Raw genomic sequence first — 16,581 nt, forward strand, 5'->3', positions numbered from 1 at the left:
GTTTAAATTGACAATCGTTCAGTTCTCTTGCAATTCGCAGTTCGTGAAAAAATTTACATTAAATATTTTGGTTTTTGCTATAAGCCAATACTCAAGGATCCAAACTTTCGATGTAATGTTTCAAAGGCGTCGCGGGCCGCACCCAATGTTCTTGCGGGCCGCATGTGGCCCGCGGGCCGCATGTTTGACATCCCTGAACTAGAGGTTTTACTTTGCCCATGAGCGCCGGGGCTCACCACCTCGACGGCGTGGGTTCGAATCCCAACCGAGACCTGACCCTCCCCTGTACGAAAGGACTGACTATCCACGTACAACAGGGAAACAAGTCTCGTAAGCCCTTAACGGGGCAGGCATGACCAAGGCATACATATTCCATTGCAATTAAACAGTACATTAAAACAGTATAAAATAATAATAATAATAATTTGATACGTATAGACAAGCCTAGAGAATACAGCGTTGGCGATAATGATCTGCACTTGATGCACTTTTTTATGTCCTCTGCGACTTTGGCATTTCGTGCCACTTATCATGATAGAATGCAGTCTGTGTCGTAACCTTTTTCGAAGCTACTGCACATTTTCCATTGCTTCATATAATTGAAAATTCTTTTTTGGAATCCTTTTGCTATGGCTGCAGAATTATGTTGCTGCGCTTGCATTGGATGAGTCGAGTAACAGAACGTGTCCCAATTGATTTTAGAGCTTAATGCTAACGCATTAAGAATTACCTTCTACGTTCTCTTCTTCTTCTTCTTCTTCAATGGCCCGCTCACAGTTGAGCACGTCGTGCTGACATGGCCTGGTCACCAATTGTTCATACCTTCTACGTCAGAGCGAGTAATTGACCTGTTAAAGACTTTCCAGCTAAATCCACTTGAAGCGGTCATCGAAGAGGCTGCCTTTGATAACGACATGCCACGTTCTTTCCTTTTCCTGACCTTTTACCAATCTCTGGAGAATGTGTACCGGATGTGCGTCTCGGAGCAAGTGTATTATTACGGAGGGACTAATTCTAGTTCACTAAAGAGAGCAGGGTCATCAGCGAGGAGAATAAGAAAGGCGCTGGTGTCAGTTGGCACACGGCAGAAAGATTAGTCAACTTTGAGAGATAGTCCTCACCTACTAAAGCAAGCGCAATGTCTACATCGCCACAAAAGTGTGTTTTTCCAGCGACCGGCGAGGCGGCGGAGAGATTACACTGCAATGTGACACATCATGTTTAATGGATTGCACCGCCGATGAAATGGTGTGAAATAGCGCGGCGGTTAAACCATTTCAAACTAACGCCCTCGTTGGAGCGGTGCCATAAACAATTCATTGTGTGCATCAATCGTTCGCGTCAAGGGCGCTCAATCGGTATACCTGCACACGGGCACCATTTTGCACACTGTGGTGGGGTTATGGCTCCTCGCACGGCTGGGCCACCAAACTCTTCCGGAACGCGGGTAATAACTGCCATATGGCAGGTATAATAATGTATATTACGCGGTGCAGCATATTTGACCTCTTATGAATTTACTTCCCGCTTTAGTTGATTGAATTTTTATACTTTTTATGTTTTGCTGTCCTTGTTGCAGTTTCACGCTGTTTTAGAAATTAACAGCGCTGGCCTCAAATATCTAAAGATGTTAGCACGATTTGTCACACATAGCGTGCAGTGGTTTTAGAACCGTTGATGTCACGCGGTATCGTTAAAGCCTTCGATGTGGCAGGGTAATTTGGCATATCCAACCTAGGACTTCTGCTTGGGAATGACATAACAAATTCTTTTCTCGATCGAAAATTAATCCACAGTTTGTGCGTGCATATACTTGTTACATGGAAATTTATATTTAAATATAAATAATTGTAGTTAAAAACTAAACGCCAATAGCTATAAACCAATGAAATCGTTATACGGGCCTAATCCCCCGGAACAAGAAGTTGTTTGCCGCTTGTGCGACAAATAGCATACAAAGTTGTACTTCCACTTCCGCGTTTCCGCAAAAACAATCCAAGCCCATGCGAACGTCGGTAGCCCTCACCTCGGATTTACCCGTTGGTAGGATTGGAGCAGCAACATTATTTCATTGCACATCCATCGGCCAGCCAGACGTTGGAATGCGCTGGGCGTACGCACCGGCATTCGCTTTATTAGAGATAAAGTGTAACGGCGAACGACCACCGCGACGCAGCTGAAAAACACGTGGAAAGCTGCACGTCCATCTGTGCATCGGTACCAACTTGAACTTCGTCATCAATCGCTCCAACGGAGTGACCTTGGCATTGACCGATGCGCCTGGGTGATTGGTGGTGGTGGATCTTGCGAGCCGAAAAGTAAACCGTGGAGAAGCAGAAGAAAGATCACGAACACGAATGGAATAAAACGCGTACATTACCCTCATACTGGAGGGCTAGACCACTACTCCTTTCCCTTTTCGAACCGAAAACACTTACTGCATTGCGTCCGTGCGTACTCCGCAAACGAACACGTTCAATCGAATGGATATCTGTTTCCGGTCACTGCCATTTTCAAATCGCCAGCCGAAATCGAGGACATAACAATCATTGATCGACGGAGAGGGGGATACGGTGGGGGAGGAGTGGAGTAATTGTTGGGACAAAGGATCCAGTTTTTCCGGCGGCCAACTAAGATTATGTACAAACAGTCAGTGGGGTTGAAAATACCGTGTTAAAAAATATAAATTCGTTTTGCACAGTGGCGAAAAGCGTGTTGTGCTGGTGACAAACAAAAGTCGACGTTTCCATTATGTTGCTTTTTTCTTTTTCCGGTACAGAACACGGAATGAAGCAAACACGCAACGCACTAGTGAATTTAGCTCTATAGAAGCACATGTACCCAAATGGCGCCTCGTAAAAGGAGCGATAGTAGTTTGTTTGATTTATCGTCTTTTTTGTTTGCCATGCCTGGTAAGGATGTAAAATGTTATAAACAGCCTAGTTTAATGTGTTTTTTTGTTTATTTGTTATTTTTTCAGCAGAGGTATCAATTCATAAAATTACCACTGCGAAATAATGAGCTTAATCGGTTGCCCAACAATAACATCAACTAGAGGTGTAAGTTAAAACAACCCTCACGTGGCTTGTGTTTACGTTGCCAATTTGGGTAATCGAACGCTAAAAAAACTGTATGGTCGGCTGTTAAATTGAGTATGTGCTGCGAGTGTTGTATTCTGGAGTGAAACATCGTAAACGAATATGTCGGGATGATGGCGCCCCTCCCCAATGTACGTGCATATCAATGGAAGGTAGACAGGTAGAATAAGGGTAAGGGGGGGGGGGGGGGGGGAGTGGTGGGTTGGTAACAGGGGTATACCGACAGACGGGCAGTCCGATAGACGGGCCGGTTTTCTCGGGGTTTCCCTCGCGATCGCGAGAAACGCCTGCTACGTTCGGCTACCAGTCTGCGATCGATACCAACCGCCGTTCAGTCCCTCGCCGGAAGCCCACTGTGCTAGACCTGTGCGTGGAAAAAATTGCAATATCAGTGGCCTCGTATTCTTGCGTGCTATGATTGTTTTCCCTAACTGCTGCTGCTTCTACAACCAATTCGAACTCGAGCTTTGCATTGGCATTACTCAATCAACCGGAAAAGGAAGCCATTAGCCGCCCACGGAAATGGTGCAGCAGGTCCTGAAGCGGGTAAGTAGATCCGAGCCGGGGGAATCAACTTTTGCGCATCTTAGCGAGTTGATACGAAAAAGTTACATTGGAAACTACACCTGGTGTTGGAGATTGGCGGCAATGGGGTGCCGTTTGAATACTTTCACGTGCTAGTTGATAAACAGTAAAGTAACCGGAATGTACCACCCTAACAGCTCTCTTAGTCGGGTTATTTGTGCGCGTGCCGAAAGCGTCATATTGTTCTCGCGTTGGGTGGTGGATATCGTTCCAGTGTATCCAGTGGGCATTTTACTACCATTGTTCGATGGGAATCGGTCGATCTCTCGTGCTCTTGATATGAATTGGTCCGGGTGGAACTATGCTGCCCATGGCATATGCTCCAAGTAATCGGGAGTGCATTGAATGAGCGAAAGATGCAGTTTGCGTGTGGTTTTAAAATGGCACAGCGTGCTCCACAAAAAAGCCTTTTCGAACACTTGTTTGTTTTTCTGAAAACAACATATCTTGTGGCACGGCTCAGTAAAGGCAAGGAATGCAGCGTCAAGGTTTGTTAATTTCCCTCCAAACTGGAACGATGCTTGTTACACATTATTTACTGCAACTGTGCAATACGTTGTGCACTGTCTATAACACGATAACATGGAGTTTGGCTTCAAAAATACACTTTTCAACCATGGCTATTGGCTATTGGCTAAATAAGCTAGAAAACTGAAAATTTAAATACAAATCGATTAACTATCCCACCAGTCACGGTACTAAGTAACGCACAAAACAAATCAGTTCCACTTTCAACTAACTAACACAAAATTTAAAAACGAAGGTTGTATAGTTTTAACAACATTTGCTTTGTTTTTGTGAGTAAAATTATTACAACGTGCTTTTACAGACACAATTTAGTGTTATAGATAAAAACATCATTCCTGATCCGATTCTTTCATGCCAAAATCCTGAGATAACTGATAAGCTATAGCTACGTATACGTATAAAATGTCAGAAACAAACTAAAATAATGATTAAGTTTGCTTGCTTCGGATGTCTGAAGTTCATTATATGAACTATTTAAAACTACTTTGTTAACATTTTAACACGTTGACTGCTATCATTTTTAATTTTTGGCTATCATTAGTTCTAAAAAGTTTTTGTAAGTTTTGCCCTATAAATAAATGAAAATGTAACTTGAAAACAATTGTAATATTTAATATCAATTCTTTGGAAAGCTATGTTTTTGTTGAGCCTTCAAAAACCATCGGTTTAGTGAATGTTACTAACAAATATTATTTAAAACGATTGTATTTAAAAAGTGTGCTAAAAACGCTTGGCAGTCAACGTGTTAAATTGGCACCCACAAATTGGATAACAGGAATATTCAGGTTGGGCCTCGACATTAATATAGTACTGAACTATAGTAAAGACAAAGTATAGTAATTACTGATATGTGAAAACGTTGTTTTAAAATTTTGTTGTACTAAAATTCAATCTTCGTTCAAGGTGACTAAAAGTGATACCGATAATATAATAACCTTGATTCAAAGTGACATTTCGTTTCAAGAAAACAAAGTAAAAAATTATGAATACTGTTGTTGAAAACATAAAACTCTACTAAAAGCGCGTATTGTTATAATAGCCAAAGATGACCGATAGTAGTCAAATGGTTCAAGTGGAATAGTTCTAGTCACATTCAGATGGAAACACTCCTAGTTGGGTACAACTGACAAGTTTGCGTTCGACAAAATGATGGAAAATGAAGAAAGAACTCCATTGATTACGCCTGCTGTCGTGCCAAATCAGTCTTATTATGGCGGAATCGAAGATGTAATACTTATATTATGCTCGTATAATCTAGCATAACATGACAATTAATGCATTCATTGTCTTATTTCTTCCGTTTTATAGGCGCGCGACGCAATGTCTAAGTTTGTGGTCAACAATGTGGCGGGAGAGTCGGGTCGCAAGCTGCCGCAGTATATAGCGGGTCTGGCTGCCTCTGGAGGTGCTCTTGCGGCCGGAACATTTCTCGGCTGGACGGCACCAACCGACAAGCCGCTCACGGAGCAGATGGAATATGGGTTCCCCGTATCGGCTGAAGCTTTCTCCTGGATTGGTTCAATCTCCAATCTCGGTGCCGCGGTGATGTGTTTCCCTATCGGCTACATGATGAAGCTGATCGGTCGCAAATGGTCTATGCTGGCAATGGTGCTGCCCCTGATTCTTGGCTGGTTGCTGATCATATTTGCCGAAAACGTGGCAATGATGATGGTGGGCCGCTTTTTTCTTGGAGTGGGCGGTGGTGCGTTTTGTGTTGCAGCTCCAACTTACACGGCAGAAATCGCTCAACCTTCAATCCGTGGCACGCTCGGTACCTTTTTCCAGCTCATGGTGACAGTGGGCATCCTGTTTGTATACGCAGTAGGAGCTGGCGTCGACGTGCAGCTACTCAGCATCATTTGTGGTATTATTCCACTTGTGTTCGGAGCTATCTTTTTCTTTATGCCTGAAAGCCCATACTACTTCGTAAGTGACTGAACAAAACAACATCGTCCAAAGTGATCCAATAGAAGCTGACAGCTTCCATACCTTTCTCGCTTTTTTTATTTAGGTGGAAAAAGGTCGCTATAGTGAGGCGTCGAGCTCGTTGAAAAAACTTCGCGGTGCGCAGTACGATGAAGCTGCCGAGATTGAAGATTTGAAGCAGGAAGACGCGAAAATGAAAGCGGAATCCATCACGATACTGGAAGCGTTCCGTCAGAAAGCTACAATTCGCGCACTCTACATTTCACTGGGCCTGATGTTTTTCCAACAACTATCCGGCATCAACGCGGTCATTTTCTACAACTCCGACATCTTTGCTAGTGCCAACGGAGGCGAGGAGATGAGCTCGGCGTCTATCATCGTTGGTGGTATACAGGTTGCCGCTACGCTGGTGGCCTCTGTCGTGGTCGATAAGGTTGGGCGAAGAATTCTCCTACTGGTGTCGGACTTCATGATGGCCGTCTCGACCATCCTGTTGGCTGTCTACTTCCAATTGAAGCAAGACGATCCCTCAAAGGTAGCCGACCTTAGCTGGCTGGCAGTACTTTCAGTCTGCCTGTTCATCGCAATGTTTTCCATCGGATACGGTCCCGTTCCATGGCTGATGGTCGGTGAACTGTTCGCCAACAATGTCAAAGCGTTCGCCAGTCCGGTTGCTGGCGTATTTAATTGGTTGCTTGCGTTCCTGGTGACAAAGGTGTTCGTCAACCTGAAGGACGCCATGGGCGAAGCGGGCGTATTCTGGCTCTTTTCCGGCATTTCCTTGGTGGGCACAGTGTTTGTGTTCTTTGTGGTGCCGGAAACAAAAGGAAAATCGTTGAACGACATTCAACGACTTTTGGCAGGCGAGAAGGTGAACAATTCCGATCAAATCAGTTTCGAAGCTAAGAGTGATGATACTGTGCAGCAGGTTGCCTAATTTAATTGTAGTGTTGCGTATAAAAATCGCATGTAGAAAAAATAAGAAAAAACTGTTCAGTAGGTATTCGTTACACTTATTTTAGGATGAGTTGTTCGCCATCTGTTTGTATCGCATGTGTAATATTCTTATCGACCTATAAGACTGTGACACAGTACATTTGGCAACACTCACAGTACAACACAACACTTAAATGCTTTGCGTTTTTGCAATTGACTGAAAAGTTTTGCTCTACAATTTGGAACTATTGTATCTTGTAAGTTGCGAGGGAAGACAAATGCCGTCTTAATTACTAATTCGATCAGTATAAAGTCAGTATAAAGTATAAAAATTGAGGTAAGTATGCAATATTAGTCTTGCAGAAAGTAAAACAGAAATCTTATTAAGGGAATAAAAGTTCATTTTATTTTTTTAATTTTTCAAATATAAACTTACGTGTTTATTTGACTCACTATAGTGTTAAACAAATGAACAGTATCATCATGTTTATAGGTGCACACATATAATCTGCCAGATCTTGGAATTAGAGATACAAGAGCTGTAGTAAGAGCACTACCGTGCAACTTATAAGATACCCGCAGTGTCTTGGCAGCTGTCATTGGTGCCAGTTGTGTGAGTTTTCGAGGTTTCGTAGAATGCGCTTCTACTTTGTATTTTGTCTTCTGTTATCGGCCTTCATGGTCAATTCAGCACAGGTTTCTAATTTAGCTCGATATGACCACTTTCGGCTTTATCGTTTGTTTATTGAAACCGAATTGCAAGTGAAAATATTGCAGCAACTGGAAGATAGAAGCGATAGCTATTCCTTCATGGGCCATGCAAGGCAAGTCAATCAAAATCTGACGATTATGGTCGCACCGCATAAGATCGCGGAAATAACCGAATTGTTGGAAAGGTTCGAACTCCAGGGAACGGTTCTGGTAAAATGCATAAATTCTCCTGAGCCCGTCACAGAAATAACTATGTATAACTTCTTTATTAACAGCTGTACAACATGCAAGAGTTGATTGATAGGGAGCAACTTACAATCAAACCAAAAACTACTCCACCGGCAGAGTTTAACTGGCAGTACTACCATCATTTGACTACGATCAACCAGTGGCTGCAGCTCCAAGTAAATACGTATGGATACCTGGAGCTGATTCCGCTGGACGAAAGCTACGAACATCAGCAGCTGGTGGGTGTTAAGCTAGCCAAAAATCCAGAAAACACCGCAATCTTTCTCGAATGCGGGATTCACGCACGCGAGTGGATATCCCCTGCGAGTTGTACATTTGTGCTAAATGAACTGTTAACTTCGACACGGCCGGATGTACGGAATTTAGCTGACAATTTCAACTGGTTTATTTTTCCCGTTGTCAATCCGGACGGGTATCGGTATACGTTCGAACGGGACCGTCTTTGGCGCAAGAATACCAGACCATACGGTCTCTGTCTGGGAGTGGATTTAAATAGAAACTTTGCAAGCGACTGGAATGGTCCAGGGGCTAGCTCTGACCCGTGCCGGTACGATTTTGCTGGCGGCAGCGAAGTGAGTGAACCGGAAACTCAGGCATTGACAAAATTTCTACGCGCGAATGTGGCTGAGCAGCGCATCCGAACGTACTTCTCGATTCACTCCTTCTCTCAGTTAATCATGTTTCCGTACGGCTACACTACCGAAAGGGCGCATAACTACAATGATTTGGTAGCGATAGGCAAAAAGGGAAGCAAAGCAATAGAAGATACGCATAGTAAGAAATATCGTTCAGGCGCTATGATAGAAACGATTTATCCATCATCCGGGGATAGTGTTGATTGGGTTTACAGCGCGCTCGACATACCGATTGCCTACACTTTCGAGCTCCGCGGGGCTCCTGATAGTACCAATATGTTCGTGCTTCCCGCCGATGAAATAATTCCCACAGCCGAGGAACTGCTGGCTGCACTAGTTGCAATGCTGGAAGAAGCGACACGCTTAGGATATTATTCAACTGGAGGAAATAAAATGGAACTATAGATAACATACATATAAGTTTTTCTTATAGAAGCATCACTGCTGTGCAAATAACTTATGTGAACAATGACACGAAACAATCCCATTTTGTGATAAACGAATAATTTATTATTTTTCCGTTCTCAATTTAGTCAGATTTGTTTGTTTTGTATCGGGCTGTTTGAAAACACAACTCAGCTGTGTTTAGTACAGCTGTGACTGACGCTGACGTCTCGTCAGCAGCATGACTCGATGTTTCTGTCCAATTGCCATAAATCCCCTTGTTGCATTGTTTGTACGGAGTCGCCAGCCCGATCCGTTGCCGGAGATAATTATCTTACCATTGTCGTAACAAACTAATCCCTCCACGTCGTTCTTTCTGCACGTTGAGGTAAGAGATTTATCTGGCAATTGTGTACATGATAACCGTGTGTGGTAGTACGAAGTGTAAAGAAACGAAATAAATAAACAATTGATAATAGAACGAGAAATATTGATTAGCTAGCACCGTTAGTTAGCCGGTGTTCGTCGTTGGAATCGTTGCAGCAGTTTCTGGCAAGATGTTTGGTAAAGTGGGTTGTTGTGTTTGCATGCTCATAGCGCTAACTTTTTCTTCAACCGTTGAAGGTCATGCAGGAAGTCAACAAGTGGCCCGATACGACAACTATCGATTGTATCGCGTTCTGCTGGCCAATGTGCTCCACGTAGAAGTGTTCCAACAGCTGGAAGCAAAGAGTGATAGCTTTACTTTCTACGGCCATGCCCGCCAGCCGGGACAACAGCTTACTATCATGGTCGCGGCTAACAAGGTAGCTGATTTCGATGATCTCCTCACCCGGTATTCAGTCGAGGGACTGGTGCTGGAACATAATGTACAGGGACAGATTGATCGAGAAGCTACCACAGTGAAGACGATCGATGCGAAACCTAGCGAAATGGATTGGGACCACTATTTCCACCTTGAGACCATTTACGCATGGATGGATTCGCTCGCTGAACAGCACCCATTTGTGAGCGTACTAAGCATTGGCCAAAGCTACGAAGGCCAGTCCATTAAAGGGATTAAACTTTCACGACAGGCTGGGAATAAGGCGATCTTTGTCGAGGGTGGCATACATGCTCGCGAATGGATTTCTCCCGCCACCGCAACATACGTTCTGAACCAGTTGATCTTTTCGACAGATCCGGCTATCGTCGAGTTGTCGACGGCCTACGATTGGTTCTTCTTTCCCATCGTCAATCCAGATGGCTACAAGTACAGCTTTGTGGGGGATCGACTTTGGCGCAAAAATCGAAAACCGTACGGGCTCTGCAGGGGCGTGGATCTAAACCGAAATTTCGACAGCAATTGGGGCGGTATCGGTTCTAGCGACGATCCGTGCAGCTATGACTTTTCCGGTAATACCGCGTTCTCTGAGCTGGAGGCGAGCGCACTGGCGGACTTCCTGCATAGGAGCGTAAAAACCGAACGCATCCGCACGTACATTGCGCTACACTCATACTCCCAGCTGCTCATGTTTCCCTACGGCCACACGGCGGACCAGGTGCCCAACTACGACGATCTAAAGCAGATCACCGAGCAGGCGATCGAAGCAATGACGGCGGTGAACGGAACGGAATTCAAGGGCGGCAGTAAGTACGAAACCATCTATCCTTCGAGCGGCGGCTCGATAGATTGGGCGTATCACACCGGTGGCATCCCGGTGTCACTCACGTTCGAGCTACGAGGACCGGCCAACTCGACCGACATGTTCATCCTACCTGCGGAGCAAATTGTCCCGGTGGGCAGGGAGACGCTTGCGGCTTTCGAGGCAATCGTGCGTGAATCGGCACGACTCGGCTATTACGATTAACTCTTCGGAGCGAATAAAAATACCGATCGATGTTTTAAAATGGAATCGCAACCGTGCTCTTTCACATGTATAGTAATTGCTAATTTTATACTCCACTCGATTTGATTGGGCTTGATGGGTAGCAAACGTGGCAGATTGATTGTAACGTTGCATTAGTTGCACGGCGACATCGTCGTTGCTATTAAGGAAATATGGAAAAGAAACTAAACTACACGGTAAGTTGCTCTTTTTGCTTCTCTAGCATTTTTGGCATTACTAATTTTAAAATGCGTACTATAGTATATATATATATATATATTCGACAGTTGAAACATATGCAATAGAACATGTTTTAGGAAACACTTCCGAGATTGGTAACACGTCAAAAAACCCTACTTTTACCTATTGATTGAATCTAACCCTTAAGCATACCACCAAACAAGGTGGATATATATATATATATATATATATATCATGGTAGGATATACTGGTTGTATGGATATGTAGAGTTGTTTGGTGGTATGCTTAAGGGTTAGATTCAATCAATAGGTAAAAGTAGGGTTTTTTTGGCGTGTTACCAATCTCGGAAGTGTTTCCTAAAACATGTTCTATTACAGCAAGTTTGCATATATTGTTGATAATTTAAATCATGAGGGCATCTTGACATAGATAGATATGTTTCAACTGTCGAATCATAAACGAAGCGGTATCAGTTACTTTGTACCACATATTGAGGCGAATAGAAGTTTAATACTAGCATGATCTACTCACGAAAGAATGACCTCTTCCTCCTCCGACCTGCCAAGGCCTTGCAAGGGTAGACGTTATCGCAACTGGACCATTGCTTGGCGCTCAACTGCACGTGTCAAAAATAGCGCGTGAAAGTAGAGCGCGATGCCGTTAGAACCAAACGTGTCCAGTTTTTTGTCTGGTGCTGCGCATACCATGCAATGCTGTGAATAATGTTCAGTATTTTAACATGAACTACACCCTTATCTTCCCTACACCCTCTGCTTAATTTCTACACTCTTCTCCCCCCGTATTCCCCTGATCTCGCTCTGTGCTACAAGCCCTTATTCTGGCACTACACTCCCCCCCCTCCCGCCCACTCTTTGGAAGGATGTCAAAAATGCGTAAACCCAAATGCCACCTACCCGGGAAACCCCGGTTTGGTGGGGGCGACTCTTTTGCAACAGTTTGATTCGCTTCCTGTCCTCCTCGGCCTGCTCACGAGGTATATTTATATACCGGTGCACTGTAGCTGAATTTTGAAATTGTATCGGACGTCTCGCTATTAGCCACCCCCTAAACGGATGGTTCCGTGGAAGGCGCCGGCGCGTTTTTAATGCGTAATGGTGTGCCCCGGCCCTCTAACAATGTGCCGAAACCCCGTGAGGGCTAGCCGATGTGTTTCCTACCGTTGTAACTTGAGAAGCAGCATATCAAGTATCATGTGGTGAACTGTCAAAAGCAACGACCGAATCATTTAATGAAAATGGGCTTTAAGCTCCGCGAGAATATCAAAATTGAGCTTCTATAATGAGCTGTAGACTGGAGCTCGTTCTAAATGTAACACAAAACATCAAAACGCTAGGCTGAGGTAGTTAGTATTGTGCTATACAAATTCAGAATATTTTTTTTCTTACAAGAACTGCGACAGCATTTAGCTCTGGCGAATACTACTGATTGCGATACCTTTCCTCGCGCACCATGAGAACCGTAACCGAGCACTATATTTGCGCATTATAGCTGGCCAAACTTATGCCAACAGCTTGAACGCACCGATCATATCCGGTGGGGTCGCACAATCAGCTCGATCAATCGCTCAATCCGTGTTGAACCTGATGACATTGCTCTGCAGCATCTGCCGTGCTCCTGCTGCGCAACGTTGTTCCGGCTGCCAGCAGGTTGGATACTGCGGCCGGGACCACCAGCGCCAGGATTGGAAGGCACAGCATCGCCACCAGTGCCGTCGGTTTAAAGTGAGTGCTTTTTTCGGTTGGTCCAAGAGGAAGACAACAAAAATACGTGTTGGTGATCTGGAGGGGTCTGTTCTTTTGCAAAACCTCCCATTACAATGTCTTCAGGCGGATAGTTGAAGGATCTGTTTTCGGAAGCTGGCTGATATAATTCTCTTGAGGCGAGAAGTGTTCTGTGACAATCGATCAATTTCCTCGGGAGTATTCAAGTAATGGCTCAGTTTCTTACTTCTCTAAGTAGGTGCGTGTAAGTTTTGCTTTGAGAATTTGCCGCCGCGTTTCGCATGGGCAGCGTGCCGTTATCACCTGAATTGTGATGATTATATCCGATATACTACTGAATTGTGACGATCATGCTGTACCTGATCAGTAGTGCACTTGTTATCATAAGAGCACTCAGCATGGTAATCGAAAAGCGAAACTATCCGAAATTCTCGAAAAGCGAAATCCTTCCCCCATTCCTCGAGCAACCGTTACCAATCAAGTTTATATTTTTTCTTTCCCAAAATCCTAACTCAATTCGTGTATTCTCGGCAGCGTCACTGAGAGGGGTTTCCTGTCCATTGTGAACAATTTTCACAAGCTCGCAAACACACGTGCTTGAGTTATGGGTGTTTTAATATCTCGCACAAAACGGGTCAGCAAGTGGTATTTCGGTGATCGGCACGCTCGAGTTCAATCCCTTTAAAATATTAACACTTATCAGGTTGAAGTTTTGGTTAGGATTGGTTGAGAGAATTCTATCAATTAACTCAAGCTTACCAACCTTAAAAATCCTCAATGCGGGGTTGGGTAGGGAAAGGAGTGCTCATTGCAAAACATGATCGAAATAATGCCCCAAACCGTAAACAGTATTAGAAGGGTAGAAGCAAGGCAGCTTGAATCTTAACTTTCATTTGCCTGTTGCTACCTATTAAAACCGTTTAGGTGCCTCATTGCAATCGAGCGTACGTGGGGTAGGAAAAGTTAATGAATGCGCATTGTCTTTGTTGTTTCATTTTCATGTATATCGAAAGCGAAGATTTTTGAAAATAAATAAAAATAAATAAATGGAGACGCCTAAGAGGGTGGTTCTGTTTTCACGGGTTTTCGCGTGAGGAACAGAGGCAACGGGAGGAGGAAGTTAGAGAAATGACGCGAACAATGCGGTTATTTCAAGCTCGCCCGCTACTAATGTTTTTTCGAAGAAGTATTGACCGATGCAAAGATCTAGATTTGAGTTGAAAACAAAAACTAGACACCGAGCGAGACCCATTAACACGTGTAGCGCTATGCCCAAATTGCACTGCTTTCCGTTCTGCCAGCGATTCGTAGAATCGCCGGCCTACCCAACGGGCTCTGTCGGTCCGAGCAGACCGACGCCGGCTTACGGGGAAGAACACTGTCGGCCCCACGGGGCCGACGTAGCGCTTAACGTGTTAAGAGCAATCTATGTTGCAAAATGGCCCGAAATGGCGCTCGATGATTTCGGTGCAATCCAGTCAGGTGTAGAAGCCACGAAATGGTGACATCGATAATCCTCGGTAATTCCTGTACGGAGTCGCTGGCAATGGCTGATGTGTTCTGTCGTTGCCGTTCGCTCTAACTCACTAACTTTCCCCAGGTTGTTCGTAGCGAGCGGCTCGGGCGTCATCTGGTGGCTACCAGAAGCATCCGGCAGGGCGAGATTATCTACCGTGACACGCCGTACGCCGTTGGGCCAAAAATAGCGAACGTGCCGGTATGTCTGGGTTGCAACCGGAACCTGGTGCCGCTGTTGACCAACACGGTTCAGCGGTTCTACGAGTGTACACAATGCGGTTGGCCGCTGTGTGGCAATGGGTGCGAGGGGGCGGACCAGCACAGAGTGGAATGCGGAGTGCTAAGTGGTAGCGGCTACCGGCCCAACATTCGCCCCCATCCGGCCGATCCGGAACGGCGCGAGTCGGCCTACTGCGTGATCGTGCCCCTGCGGGTGCTGCTGCTTGAGCGTACGGCGCCCGAAAAGTATGCAGAGATCGAGCGCTTCGAGTCGCACCTGGAGCAGCGTCTGGCGAGTCCGCTCTACGGCGTGCTGCGTTCGAATCTCGTACCGTTCGTACGATCGGTGCTGGGTCTGCGTCAGTACAGCGAAGATATGATCCTGAAGGTGAGCGCCATCCTCGACACGAACTGCTACGAGATCCGGCAGCCGCTCGTGAAGGTTCGTGCTCTCTACCCGCTCGGTGCGATGCTCTCACACGACTGTGTACCTAACACTAAGCACTACTTCGATGACCGGCTTGGCATGGTGCTGGTAGCGACGATCGATATCCCGGAGGGTGCCGTCATCAATGTGTCCTACACCCAGCCGCTGCTCGGGACGCTCCAACGGCGGCTGGCGCTCCGGCAGGCCAAGTGTTTTGACTGCAGCTGCGACCGGTGCACCGATCCGACCGAGTTCGGTACGCACGTTGGTGGTTTCCGGTGCCCAAGCTGCCAGCAGCGCATTAAGGTACCGAAGGCTACCGGCTGTGACTGGGTCATCCCAAGTGATCCCGCCAGCTATCGCACCGACTGGCGTTGCCAGAACCGGAAGTGCACCTACCAGGAACCCGCGCAAGAGTACGCGAGACGCTGCGAAAAGCTGCAGGCAGAGCTGCTTGCGCTCGACCGAACCGAACCGGACGACTACGAGGCGTTCCTGGTGCGTCACGAACCAATTCTGCACGGCTGGAACGCCTACGTGCTGCAGGCCAAATACGCTCTGACGCAACTCCTCGCCGGCCGGCGTGAACAGGCCCCGAATGATGGTAAGCGCGACGTGACACGGGTTTTTAATTACCTGCTTCAGTACTTCAACTCTCTCCTATTCTGCTCTTACCGCACAGCTCCAGCGCGCCGGTTGGTCGATCTTTGCCGTGATTTGCTAGGAGTAGCTCAAAAGCTCGAACCCGGCTACGGTTACTTCCGGACGAAATTGCTTCTCGAGCTGGCTAACTCGCTCGATGGACTGCGGACACGAGGTGTTATCTTGTCGGTAAGCACGCGTCAGGCCCGACCTGACCTAGTAAACTCGCCCTCCCCTAAGACACCATTGGGATTCAATTTCACTTTATCATCATCCTACGAAGGCGAATGTGTGTGTAACCTCAGGGGGCTGTTCCAATTCGCTTATGACCGGTCCAATAATGAAACATATTATTTTGGGCTTACTTTCTTCCATGTAATTCTTCAACCTCCCCTTCCCCTCCCCCCACCCTTTCTATACATCTCTATCCACCCTTTAGGAGCAGGAGCAACAAGAGTACCGTTCGGCGCGTGAGGAACTGGAGCGTATAGCTAAAACAGACCCAACAGTGAAGGTCAACCCGATTCCCAGTCCCGATTATAATCCGAGCGTCGTAAACCAACCTTAAGAATTTGACTGTTCATAGCGGTCATCCAGGGGTCGTCAACCCCTTGGTAGGCATCGAGAGCAACATGGCGGAAGAAATGATTCAATCAAATGTTCCAATTCGATGGATTCATTTGGTAACACCAACATATATCAAACCATAGCCCGAATTGTAAACCTCTAATATTCGGCAGCGTTTACTTTACTTTCAACATAAATGCATAGAATAGATTAGGTGTAGAATGAATATGTAAGGAAATTTACTTCGCTATATCTGTATCAACAAAACAAGTTCCTAAAGTCTGTAGAAAAGGTGGATATGAAATCGCTTAAAAAACTTGGTTGCATCTACCCACAAAAGACTGT

General features: G+C 45.6%; 4 protein-coding genes across 4 annotated transcripts; all 4 read left to right on the forward strand.

Moving 5' to 3' along the window:
• The first annotated feature begins 5,338 nt into the window (after positions 1-5,338).
• Positions 5,339-7,240, forward strand: LOC131291247 (facilitated trehalose transporter Tret1-2 homolog). The gene is made up of 3 exons (XM_058320433.1): positions 5,339-5,438; positions 5,520-6,137; positions 6,223-7,240. The coding sequence occupies exons 1-3, from the start codon at positions 5,358-5,360 to the stop codon at positions 7,072-7,074; spliced, it is 1,551 nt and encodes a 516-aa protein (XP_058176416.1). The 5' UTR covers positions 5,339-5,357; the 3' UTR covers positions 7,075-7,240.
• A 441-nt stretch (positions 7,241-7,681) lies between these two features.
• Positions 7,682-9,073, forward strand: LOC131290796 (zinc carboxypeptidase-like). Its single transcript, XM_058319972.1, has 2 exons — positions 7,682-7,994; positions 8,060-9,073. Exons 1-2 carry the CDS (start codon positions 7,710-7,712, stop codon positions 9,071-9,073), a joined length of 1,299 nt encoding a protein of 432 aa, XP_058175955.1. The 5' UTR covers positions 7,682-7,709.
• A 439-nt stretch (positions 9,074-9,512) lies between these two features.
• Positions 9,513-10,902, forward strand: LOC131290886 (zinc carboxypeptidase-like). The gene has a single exon (XM_058320072.1). It carries the CDS (start codon positions 9,610-9,612, stop codon positions 10,900-10,902), a length of 1,293 nt encoding a protein of 430 aa, XP_058176055.1. The 5' UTR covers positions 9,513-9,609.
• Positions 10,903-12,701: 1,799 nt separating this feature from the next.
• On the forward strand, positions 12,702-16,237 carry LOC131290394 (SET domain-containing protein SmydA-8-like). The gene is made up of 4 exons (XM_058319549.1): positions 12,702-12,863; positions 14,464-15,631; positions 15,710-15,858; positions 16,112-16,237. The coding sequence occupies exons 1-4, from the start codon at positions 12,726-12,728 to the stop codon at positions 16,235-16,237; spliced, it is 1,581 nt and encodes a 526-aa protein (XP_058175532.1). The 5' UTR covers positions 12,702-12,725.
• Positions 16,238-16,581: the final 344 nt, after the last annotated feature.

Source organism: Anopheles ziemanni, chromosome X, assembly GCF_943734765.1.
Source record: "Anopheles ziemanni chromosome X, idAnoZiCoDA_A2_x.2, whole genome shotgun sequence".
Classification (NCBI taxonomy): Eukaryota; Metazoa; Arthropoda; class Insecta; order Diptera; family Culicidae; genus Anopheles; species Anopheles ziemanni.